Source organism: Lepidochelys kempii, chromosome 16 (genome assembly GCF_965140265.1).
Source record: "Lepidochelys kempii isolate rLepKem1 chromosome 16, rLepKem1.hap2, whole genome shotgun sequence".
Lineage (NCBI taxonomy): Eukaryota > Metazoa > Chordata > Testudines > Cheloniidae > Lepidochelys > Lepidochelys kempii.
Genome location: NC_133271.1, coordinates 23364396 through 23377160, shown reverse-complemented (window position 1 = coordinate 23377160; position 12765 = coordinate 23364396). Strand labels below are relative to the sequence as shown.

Sequence of the window (12765 nt, the reverse complement as noted above, 5' to 3'; positions counted from 1 at the left end):
AATAAAGCTTTCAACTACAGTAAGATGTTAAAATAAATTATTTTATAGCTTCCCACTTGGCAATAACAACTGTGGATTTTAACTACTAACCATTAAACTGAAGCTCAACAGCATCACTTACTTATCAAATTCCTTCCATGCCTTGATTTCTGTGCCCTCCTGTTTACTTTGCTTTTTTGGTAGAGGAAGTTGTGAAACAAGTTTTCTTCTCACACCAGGCAGTGATTTTAAATAGGAAGAAAAGAAAGACCGAAGAGGTTTCAAACTGCATATGAAAGGACAGTGTAAGGGTTAAAAATCAGCTCAAGCTAAATGATTGACAGGAACAGTTTAATATATCTGTAAAATACGAGATTTGGTTTTCTTTACTCTTTGTTTTACAAGTTTGGTAAAAGGCAGCAAGTTTGCAAATTTTAGAACCAGCAGCAAAAATAATTAGGACCAGTGGCTTGCAATACCATTCAAACTAACAGCAACATCCCATTTTCATAAAGACTTCAGGTCATATTTGTACACCTTATTTGTTCACTTTCGCTGAATCCAACCGGTGATTTGACCGAGTAGGATGTGTGCGATTTGGTACTTAATATTTTTATTTCAGATTTGTCCCAAACCATACATATTCCCCTCAAAGGCATCACAGTAATGAGTCAGTGATACTGACTGGTGGCCGTGGAAGACATGACTAATACAGAGTCTCTTCCCAAAACCTCAATGATCTCCTGTTTATCAACATCACTAGACTATCAGCATGTCACTAGCTACTGCTCAACAGCTTATATTTTCTGAACGCTTCGCACTGACACCATCAGCCTGGAATTTCTATTTCATAGATGGAGTATTCTTCTTTAGCACTCATTTTACAAGCAAGTTTGTGAGCAGTCTAAACTCACCACTGCAGTGAAGTTATAACTAAGCACTACAGCATTTTGTTTTTTCTCCAAGATGAGGGAGAAATCTATTTTTTGTTCTCTTAGTCCATTTCAGTGCATTGTAAACTCCTGCAGAGAGTCAGCTGTATAAGTATAAGATTATTAAATATGAACAGGATATTTTTCATACGCAATGGAATAGCTGTCTCAACAAGGTCTGAGATAGTCAGTCTCTTCAAATATGAAGAGTCTGAACATTAAACGTCAATCAATAAAATGTACTGATCACATATTGGGATACATTGCCTTTATTTAAACACACAAATAAAACCTGGTTATCAAATACATTAAGTTGTATGCAAGGAAACTAAGGCAACGGTTTTAAAGCTTAACTGAACTCCTCAAAGTCCTGCAAGTATTCCTTACAGATCTATAGTACTTACATGTTAATTAATCCATGGGACCCATTTGGATAGATCAGATAACATGAAGGGATTGAGGTAATACCAAGTTTCTCTAGAAAAGCCTTATCAGAATTCAGCACTCTCTTTACCATAATGTTTTCATACTGAATCAAGTCTAAAATCACCTGGGTGATGAGAAGACAACACAAGAGTTACACACTGTTCAAATAATATCCAATTCTTGTAAGAAAGGACAAGTATATTATAGGGAGTGCACCATACTTTTAAGTAAATGAAGCTGATGATAAAACCACCTTACTATTCACCAAGTACGTATATTTATTAGGGCTGTCGATTAATTGCAATTAGCTCATGCGATTAACTCAAAAAATTAATCGTGATTAAAAAAATTAATTGTGATTAATCTCAGTTAAACAATAGCATATCAATTGATATTTATTAAATATTTTGGATGTTTTTCTACATTTTCAAATATATTTATTTAAATTACAGCACAGAATACAAAGTGTACTGGCTCCCTATATTTTATTATTTTTGATTACAAATATTTGCACTCTAAAAATGATAAATGAAAGAAATAGTATTTTTCAAACTCACTTCATAGAAGTACTGTAGTGTGATCTCCTTATTGTGAAAGTGCAATTTATAAATTTAGAAATTTGTTACATAAACTGCACTTGAAAACAAAACAACGTAAAACTTTAGAGCCTGTAAATTCACTCAGTCCTACTTCTTGTTCAGCCAGTCTCCAAGACAAACAAGTTTGTTTACATTTACGTGACATTATGTTGCCCGCTTCTTACTTACAATGTCACTTGAAGTGAGAACAGGCGTTCACATGGCACTTTTGTAGACAGCACTGCAAGGTATTTACGTGCCAGATATGCTAAACATTCATATGCCCCTTCATGTTTCAGCCACCATTTCAGAGGACATGCTTCCATGCTGATGACACTGGTCAGAAAAATAATGCGTTAATTAAATTTGTGACTGAACTCCTTGGGGGAGAATTGTATGTCTCCTGCTCTGTTTTACCAACATTTTGCCATATATTTCGCGTTATATGACCCAGCACACGTTGTTTGTTTTAAGAACACTTTCACTGCAGATATGACAAAATGCAAAGAAGGTACCAATGTGAGATTTCTAGAGATAGCTACAGTACTCGACCCAAGATTTAAGAATCTGAAGTGTCTTCCAAAATCTGAGAGGGACGAGGTGTGAAGAATGCTTTCAGAAGAGTTAAAAAAGCAACACTCTGATGCGGAAACTACAGAACCCGAACCACCAAAAAAGAAAATCAACTTTCTGCTGGTGGCAACTGACTCAAATGATGAAAATGAACATGCGTCGGTCCATACTGCTTTGGATCGTTATCGAGCAGAACCCGTCATCAGCATGGATGCATATCCTCTGAAACGGTGGTTAAAGCATGAAGAGACATATGAATCTTTAGTGCATCTGGCACATAAATATTTTGCGACGCCAGCTACAACAGTGCCATACAAACATCTGTACTCACTTTCAGATGACATTGTAAACAAGAAGCAGGCAGCAGTATCTCCCGTAAATGTAAACAAACTTGTTTGTCTGAGCAATTGGCTGAATGTGAAGTAGGACTGAGTGGACTTGTAGGCTCTAAAGTTTTACATTGTTTTGGTTTTGAATGCAGTTTTTTTGTACATAATTCTACATTTGTAAGTTCAACTACAGTACTTGTAATGGGGGAACTGAAAAATACTATTTCTTTTGTTTTTTACAGTGCAAATATTTGTAATAAAAATAAATATTAAGTGAACACTGTACACTTTGTATTCTCTGTTGTAACTGAAATCAATATATTTGAAAATGTAGAAGACACCCAAAATATTTAAATAAATGGTATTCTATTATTGTTTCATCATGTAATTAATTTTTTTAATCTCTCAACAGCCCTAGTATTTATTAGTATTCCAACATGGACACTAACAATTTCTGTTCAACAGAAATTTTACTTCACTGGGGGAAACTATTTTTTCTTGTCTTCTGAGCTGTAGGATTTTTCCTTAGCCCATCCTGACTTCCCCCACCTCAAGTCTCACATGTCTAAAGACCACATATGAGAGAGAGACAGAGACAGACAGATGAAATGTCCTGGAGAAGCCTCCAAACACAGATAAAATGGTATCTGTTACACACCCACTGGTCTGTGATGACATGTTACATACATACAAGGATTTTAAAGCCAATATTTCAGGCACTGGCTTCCATTTTTCTGAGCTCAAATAACTCCAGTTTTGCCACTAGCCAGCTCCTTGTCTAATGTAATCAGAATGGTCAAACACACACTGCATGTTTCTAAACAGATTATGCCTAGTAATCATGCAATTTGTTTTCGTTACTTATCCTAGATTTTGGCAGTAGTAGAAAACTAACAAAAGTTGTGTAGGCTAACCGTAGCTCTTTAGATTGTGAAATGGGGCCAAACCAAATTTCATATGAAAATAATTTTCCACTTCCTCATACCTCAGTTCAAGAGGCTGAAAATACTTACTATCCAGTCTACACTAGAATGATGGCACAACATTTTGTCAGTGTCCTTAAGTTTCACATTTAATTAGGCAATGTGGCACATAAAGCTACCCATTCACGTAGAGAAAGATTTATATGCAGGAGTAGACAGTCATCTCCTTGAGGCAAGAACTAAGTTGTATAGACAAGCCATTTACAATGCACACTTTGCTTCTCTACAAAAGAAAAAGGACACTAAACTTTCTAAACTACTACATGCTACAAGGGGCCACAGCAATGGTTCCCTCAACCCACCCAGCAATATTGTTAACCTATCCAACTATACTCTCAGCCCAGCAGAAGCAGCTGTCTTATCTCGGGGCCTCTCCTTCTGCCCCTCCACCCCCACGAACATGATACAGTTCTGTGGTGACCTAGAATCCTATTTTCGACGTCTCCGACTCAAGGAATATTTCCAGAATACCTCTGAACAACATACTAATCCACAGAGGCCTCCCTACCAACATTACAAAAAGAAGGATTCTAGTGGACTCCTCCTGAAGGTCGAAACAGCAGACTGGACTTCTACATAGACTGCTTCCGTCGACGTGCACGGGCTGAAATTGTGGGAAAGCAGCATCACTTGCCCCATAACCTCAGCCGTGCAGAACACAATGCCATCCACAGCCTCAGAAACAACTCTGACATCATAATCAAAAAGGCTGACAAAGGAGGTGCTGTTGTCATCATGAATAGGTCGGAATATGAACAAGAGGCTGCTCGGCAGCTCTCCAACACGAGTTTCTACAAGCCATTACCCTATGATCCCACTGAGAGTTACCAAAAGCAACTACAGCATTTGCTCAAGAAACTTCCTGAAAAAGCACAAGATCAAATCCGCACAGACACACCCCTGGAACCCCGACCTGAGATATTCTATCTACTACCCAAGATCCATAAACCTGGAAATCCTGGGCGCCCCATCATCTCAGGCATTGGCACCCTGACAGCAGGATTGTCTGGCTATGTAGACTCCCTCCTCAGGCCCTACGCTACCAGCACTCCCAGCTACCTTCGAGACACCACTGACTTCCTGAGGAAACTACAATCCATCGGTGATCTTCCTGATAACACCATCTTGGCCACTATGGATGTAGAAGCCCTCTACACCAACATTCCACACAAAGATGGACTACAAGCCGTCAAGAACACTATCCCCGATAATGTCACGGCTAACCTGGTGGCTGAACTTTGTGACTTTGTCCTTACCCATAACTATTTCACATTTGGGGACAATGTACACCTTCAGATCAGCGGCACTGCTATGGGTACCCGCATGGCCCCACAGTATGCCAACATTTTTATGGCTGACTTAGAACACCGCTTCCTCAGCTCTCGTCCCCTAACGCCCCTACTCTACTTGCGCTATATTGATGACATCTTCATCATCTGGACCCATGGAAAAGAAGCCCTTGAGGAATTCCACCATGATTTCAACAATTTCCATCCCACCACCAACCTCAGCCTGGTCCAGTCCACACAAGAGATCCACTTCCTGGACACTACAGTGCTAATAAACAATGGTCACATAAACACCACCCTATACCGGAAACCTACTGACCGCTATTCCTACCTGCATGCCTCCAGCTTTCTCCCTGACCATACCACACGATCCATCGTCTACAGCCAAGCTCTGTGATACAACCGCATTTGCTCCAACCCCTCAGACAGAGACAAACACCTACAAGATCTCCATCAAGCATTCTTACAACTACAATACCCACCTGCGGAAGTAAAGAAACAGATTGATAGAGCCAGAAGAGTTCCCAGAAGTCACCTACTACAGGACAGGCCTAACAAAGAAAATAACAGAACACTACTAGCCGTCACCTTCAGCCCCCAACTAAAACCCCTCCAACGCATTATTAAAGATCTACAACCTATCCTGAAGGATGACCCAACACTCTCACAAATCTTGGGAGACAGGCCAGTCCTTGCCTACAGACAGCCCCCCAACCTGAAGCAAATACTCACCAACAACCACATACCACACAACAGAACCACTAACCCAGGAACCTATCCTTGCAACAAAGCCCGTTGCCAACTGTGCCCACATACCTATTCAGGGGACACCATCACAGGGCCTAATAACATCAGCCACACTATCAGAGGCTCGTTCACCTGCACATCCACCAATGTGATATATGCCATCATGTGCCAGCAATGCCCCTCTGCCATGTACATTGGTCAAACTGGACAGTCTCTACGTAAAAGAATAAATGGACACAAATCAGATGTCAAGAATTATAACATTCATAAAACAGTCGGAGAACACTTCAATCTCTCTGGCCACGCAATCACAGACATGAAGGTCGCTATCTTAAAACAAAAAAACTTCAAATCCAGACTCCAGCGAGAAACTGCTGAATTGGAATTCATTTGCAAATTGGATACTATTAATTTAGGCTTGAATAGAGACTGGGAGTGGCTAAGTCATTATGCAAGGTAGCCTATTTCCCCTTGTTTTTTCCTACCCCCCCCCCCGACGTTCTGGTTAAACTTGGATTTGTGCTGGAAATGGCCCACCTTGATTATCATAAGAAGAAAAGGAGTACTTGTGGCACCTTAGAGACTAACCAATTTATTTGAGCATGAGCTTTCATGAGCTACAGCTCACTTCATCAGAGCTGTAGCTCACGAAAGCTCATGCTCAAATAAATTGGTTAGTCTCTAAGGTGCCACAAGTACTCCTTTTCTTTTTGCGAATACAGACTAACACGGCTGTTCCTCTGAAACCTTGATTATCATGCACATTGTAGGGAGAGTGGTCCCTTTGGATGAGCTATTACCAGCAGGAGAGTGAGTTTGTGTGTGTGTGTGTTTTTTTTGAAAAAAAAAAAAAAAAAAGGGGTGGGGGGTGGTGAGAAAACCTGTATTTGTGCTGGAAATGGCCCACCTTGATTTTCATACACATTTTAAAGAGAGTGGTCACTTTGGATGGGCTATTACCAGCAGGAGAGTGAGTTTGGGGGGGGGGGGCGGAGGGTGAGAAAACCTGGATTTGTGCTGGAAATGGCCCAACTTGATGATCACTTTAGATAAGCTATTACCAGCAGGAGAGTGGGGTGGGAGGAGGTATTGTTTCATGGTCTCTGTGTATATAATGTCTTCTGCAGTTTCCACAGTATGCATCCGATGAAGTGAGCTGTAGCTCACGAAAGCTCATGCTCAAATAAATTGGTTAGTCTCTAAGGTGCCACAAGTACTCCTTTTCTTTTTAAGTTGTATAGCACACTGCTAGCACTGGCATTATCTACATCCCTCCCACCAAGCAGCTTGTTTCAGTCTGGCATTTTATTGGCCCTTTTCTGCTGCAAAAGACCCTGCTGTGTCTTTATTTAGCCTTCCTTTGGATGTGCCAAGTACCCCAGAGGGGTTCTTACCTCACTTACTTGCTACAATGACATATTTAATTGCTTCACTGATTGATATCCATCACACACAACAATCTGTTATAAGATTTAAATGGGCAATTAAGCCCTGACTCCAAGAAACATTAGCAGCGTGGGCCAATTTGAGACATTCAATAAAAACATAGCCTATTTCCACATTATAACAACATACAGGATATGCAATACCCTAAATGTAGTATCATACAATTCCTGCAGAGTCTACTACACCTCAGCACAAACTGAGCTAAGATCATCATCGAAGAGTTTTACTACAATATTCTGTATTGTCTTGGTTTTGGTGGCTTTTCTACTTTAATTAGTGTGATGTATGGACCACACAGACACACCTAGTATATCATACAGATTAAAGTAAAATAACTATGTTGCAAAAGCAGACCAACAGGAACAAACTTTATGAATGGTTCTCTAATACTGATAAAGCAATGTCATCCATGATCTGAAATATTTTTCCTGTGATGATGTGAGGTTTGACAGAAGTATTTTGCTAATATTGAGGAGGATAAACTAAACTTCTACTAAGGAATGAAAGGAATCCAAATAGTCAGAAAAGTAACACTGCATTTCTTTAAAAAACGCACTCCTCTCTGTGACTAAACTAAAAGCCAATGCCTTATGGCATCACGTGGCTTAGTCATATTCTAAATGCATATGATCTGGCTTTCACTACTTATGTGCCAATCCTGCAAGCAGTCGCACCTTTATTCACATGCATAGTTCCAACCCCAATTGTAATATTCATGATTTAAATATTGGATTAAATTCACAAGTCACACATTACCTCTCGCCCAACATAGGAGTTACTACTTTCAACCACAATGGCAGTATAATGATGGCTAGTCTTGTCAAAAAGAGAAGCAATCTCACTGGACCTTTTAAGAAAAGAAAAGCTATTTAGTACATGAAGAATTCAGTGTTCTCATTGCCCACAACATGAACTTACTCTAAGTATTTGTTAAACAGAAATACAAAAACATTCTTTATCCTTGGAAATCGTCTTGACATTTTATTTGAGTAGCATACTACGTGTACAATATTTTGTGTTATTTCAAACAAGGTTCTTACGGAATTGGATCTAAGGGAGGGCAAGCAGGTGGTCTTGATTCTTGAGAATGGTTCTGTAGAAAATCAATCATCATCTGACGAACAGTTTGGAGCTCGCGATCTGACCCTGCTAAAAACAGATAAATAAAGAACTATTCAGAAGACAGAAAAGTATCACTAAGTTCAGGTTGTCTCATTCTCAGTTTTGAGGGGTTTTTTACTTAAAAAGCTAGGTGACTATGTTTGTTTTAGGAGGGGGTAAAAGTACTTTTATTTGCAAGATTAAGTTTGCAGACTTTTTGTAAAAGTTGTTTTCCCCAAGAGCTTTAAAAAAAACCAAAAAACTCAAAACAGCTGATCTGCCTCTCATCAGGGTTTTCAACACCCTATCATATTGCTTCATATAGGTCTACACTCACACATAAACAACGCTTATAGTGGCAGGAGTTCAAGCAGCTTTTTTGCAATGGAGATGTTCAGTGACCAAATGAACGCTTTTTGTTTGCATGCTGGCTAACAGCAAGCATTGAAAATTTGAGCCACTGGTGTAATGCTCTTAACAAATGGCCCAGGTAAGGTAACAACCAGCCACAAAGGGAAATTAATAATAATAAAGGGTTTTTTAATTTAACTTAAGCTTTGAAATCGGGGGGGGGGGGAAGCCTAAAAACCAGATCTTTTTACTTAAACTTTTTTGTCAACAAAAGCAACCCCCTCCCAAACGCTAAAAAAAGCGGGTACAATTGCAATAATATTCTACCAGAAGGGTTAATGGTGCAGGTGGTCTGTTTTCTGACCTCTAGCCTTTTATATGTTAGTCCAATCGAAAAGATGTGTTACTTTAGTCTGTAGCCAGACCACTTCAAGGTGTGACCATATCAGAGCCATAAATGATCAAGTCCAATGTCGTTTAATATTTAAATGAAGGACTTCTAATAAATTCAGGTGTTGGAGAAAGTAGTGCTGGTAAATCAGAAGGTGGCAATCTTCCATTGAAGTCAGAGCCAAGCAAGTGCTTCAATAGGGACACCATGCTGCTGAGAAGTGTGTGGTTTTTTTTTACATGAGATTTAAAATGAAGGATCTGCCCACTTGCAACAATTAAATACTACAACGTATTTTAAAAGCACAGGGGTGTTAACTCTACCGTCCTGGACAAATGTAAACTCTAGCAATTACATTCTGCCATCTAAAATTTTCCCTGCAGTTTCATTTTCAAAGGGTATTTTTAACCTTCTATTCTAAATAGTTGCTTACTGTGCTGTTAAAGAGCCTAGGGATGTCTGAATTTTATTGATGGGTAAAGAAATCTTGTTTATTATAGAATGTACTCTGGGATAGTAGGATAAATGCTTTTGAGATAGGTTAGAGTGGGGTTTTCTTACCTTTGTAATTTTCCCCAGTTGTGAACTGCTTTGTAAATGCTTTGAAGTACTGTGGGGTGAAAAAAAAACATTCCTTTGAAGACAACTCATGGCTCAAGGGGAAAAAGTACTTCAGGAAAGCTCAGTGCAGAGGCAGAACACAATTTTCATGAGTTCTTGCTTTTTACAGTTTTAATTCATCACATGTTGTTACTTAGCTTACAGACAAGCAGAATATACAACTGAAATTTTACTCTTGCCTGGTAAATTCCAAGGGCTGATCCTCAGCTGGTGTGGGTATAATGATTGCTGATTTACACCAGCTGTGGATCTTGCCCACTGATCCTTAAACGATCAAACTCTTATCTCACTAGTTTGTTAAATTTATAGAAATTTTTGACTTATAAAATTCTGTATAGATTTTCTCAGAAAAAACAATTTTCAGAGGCATTCTGAAAAAATTCAACTGAAGTCTCCAACTTCATAGACAAGGTTAGGATTGAGAGGTTGACTCATACTGATGATTTACTAAGCAAAACTTAACTGATGGATATACTCGATAAATTGGACAACTGGTCTGAAATCAACACAATGCACGCCAATAAAGACAACTGCAAAGTTACACAGGAAAAATTAAATGCAAAAATATAAAATGGGGAATAACTGGCTAGGCAGTAGTACTTCTGAGAAGGAGCTGTGGGTTACAGTGGATCACAAACTGAATAGGAGCCAACGCTATAGTGCAGTTGCTAATACCTGGGGTGTATTATTAGGGGTGTCACATGTAAGACACAGGATGTGATTGTCCTGATCTACTCGGCACTTGTGTTGCCTGAGCTGTGTCCGGATTTGGGCCCCACATTTTAAGGAAACAGTCCAGAGCAACAAAATATGATAAAGAAGTTTAGAAAACCTGACCTATGAGTAAGTGTTAAAAAAACAGGCATGTTCTGAAAAGACGACAAACGGAGGACATGGTAAATCTTCAAATATGCTAAGGGCTATTATAAATAAATAAATACTGGTTCTGTGGATGAAGGGAAAGCAGTGGATGTATTGTTTCTTGACTTTAGCAAAGCTTTTGACACGGTCTCCCACAGTATTCTTCTCAGCAAGTTAAGGAAGTATGGGCTGGATGAATGCACTATAAGGTGGGTAGAAAGCTGGCTAGATTGTCGGGCTCAACGGGTAGTGATCAATGGCTCCATGTCTAGTTGGCAGCCGGTATCAAGTGGAGTGCCCCAAGGATCGGTCCTGGGGCCGGTTTTGTTCAATATCTTCATAAATGATCTGGAGGATGGTGTGGATTGCACTCTCAGCAAATTTGCGGATGATACTAAACTGGGAGGAGTGGTAGATACGCTGGAGGGGAGGGATAGGATACAGAAGGACCTAGACAAATTGGAGGATTGGGCCAAAAGAAATCTGATGAGGTTCAATAAGGATAAGTGCAGGGTCCTGCACTTAGGACGGAAGAATCCAATGCACCGCTACAGACTAGGGACCAAATGGCTAGGCAGCAGTTCTGCGGAAAAGGACCTAGGGGTGACAGTGGACAAGAAGCTGGATATGAGTCAGCAGTGTGCCCTTGTTGCCAAGAAGGCCAATGGCATTTTGGGATGTATGAGTAGGGGCATAGCGAGCAGATCAAGGGACGTGATCGTTCCCCTCTATTCGACATTGGTGAGGCCTCATCTGGAGTACTGTGTCCAGTTTTGGGCCCCACACTACAAGAAGGATGTGGATAATTTGGAGAGAGTCCAGCGAAGGGCAACAAAAATGATTAGGGGTCTAGAACACATGAGTTATGAGGAGAGGCTGAGGGAGCTGGGATTGTTTAGCCTGCAGAAGAGAAGAATGAAGGGGGATTTGATAGCTGCTTTCAACTACCTGAAAGGGGGTTCCAAAGAGGATGGCTCTAGACTGTTCTCTGTGGTAGAAGAGGACAGAACGAGGAGTAATGGTCTCAAGTTGCAGTGGGGGAGGTTTAGATTGGATATTAGGAAAAACTTTTTCACTAAGAGGGTGGTGAAACACTGGAATGCGTTACCTAGGGAGGTGGTAGAATCTCCTTCCTTAGAGGTTTTTAAGGTCAGGCTTGACAAAGCCCTGGCTGGGATGATTTAACTGGGAATTGGTCCTGCTTCGAGCAGGGGGTTGGACTAGATGACCTTCAGGGGTCCCTTCCAACCCTGATATTCTATGATTCTATGAAATAGGATAGTGAGCAATTGTTCTTCATATCCCCTGAAGGTGGGACAAGAAGCAATCAATCTGCAGCACGGGGTTTACACTGGGTATTAGGATAAACTTTCTAACTATAAAGGTAAGTAAAGTACTGGAATAGGTTACCAAGGGAGGTTGTGGAATCCCCTTCACCGGAGGTTTTGTTGGACAAACACCTGTCAGGGATGGTCTAGGTTTACTTGGTCCTGACTCAGCATGCGGGGCTGAACCAGATGACCTCTCGAGGTCCCTTCCAGCCCTGCAATTCTATGATTCTGTGCTAAAGGATACTGCTCACACCCTAAACAGTCTTACCTCCCTCTTGTGGTTAAAACAAAATACATAATGCAACGTAACTTCTACCTATTTTAAAAAACAAAACATACTGTGCTTTGGGAAGAAACGAGTCACGTTTTGGCCTCACAACATGATAGAAGAAAAAAAATCACTATTGTTTTTCCCCAACATCAGAAGAACAAACAGTTTTTATATTATAACACCTCTCTTCTCACACTACAAACTTTTTATTGAGATTCTCCTTGTCCCCCATTTTATTTTCACATGGGGTAAATAATGATAATGATGATTACACACAACAGGGAAGATTGGTAGTATGGCAAATACAGAAGTTCATTTTCATCTTTAGATGCAAAATTTCCATATTAAACACAGTTCCTGATTCTCTTGGCAAACAGTAGAAAGTATTTTTAAATTCAATTTAAGTAAACTGTGAAGTAAAAAATTAAGAATGATATGAGGCTAGTGAAGGATTGATTCAAAGATTACAACACTAACACACAGTCCCTCATGAAATCAGCTACTTGATTCCATGTTTGTCCCTGATGTATCAGTTTTAAACTACTGGATTTACCCT

General features: G+C 39.9%; 1 protein-coding gene across 6 annotated transcripts in view; it reads right to left on the bottom strand.

Moving 5' to 3' along the window:
• The window catches only part of QSOX2 (quiescin sulfhydryl oxidase 2), a 43768-nt gene that overhangs the window by 20425 nt on the left and 10578 nt on the right, over positions 1-12765 (bottom strand). For 2 of the 6 annotated variants that reach the window (XM_073313753.1, XM_073313755.1), the window contains exons 3-7: positions 9687-9735; positions 8323-8431; positions 8039-8129; positions 1316-1461; positions 122-265 (exon numbers count right to left, since the gene is read on the bottom strand). In XM_073313753.1, coding sequence (XP_073169854.1) covers positions 122-265; positions 1316-1461; positions 8039-8129; positions 8323-8431; positions 9687-9735 — 539 coding nt within the window. The remainder of the gene's footprint in view (positions 1-121; positions 266-1315; positions 1462-8038; positions 8130-8322; positions 8432-9686; positions 9736-12765) is intronic. The other 4 variants (XM_073313754.1, XM_073313756.1, XM_073313757.1 and 1 more) reach the window with 3 other exon arrangements.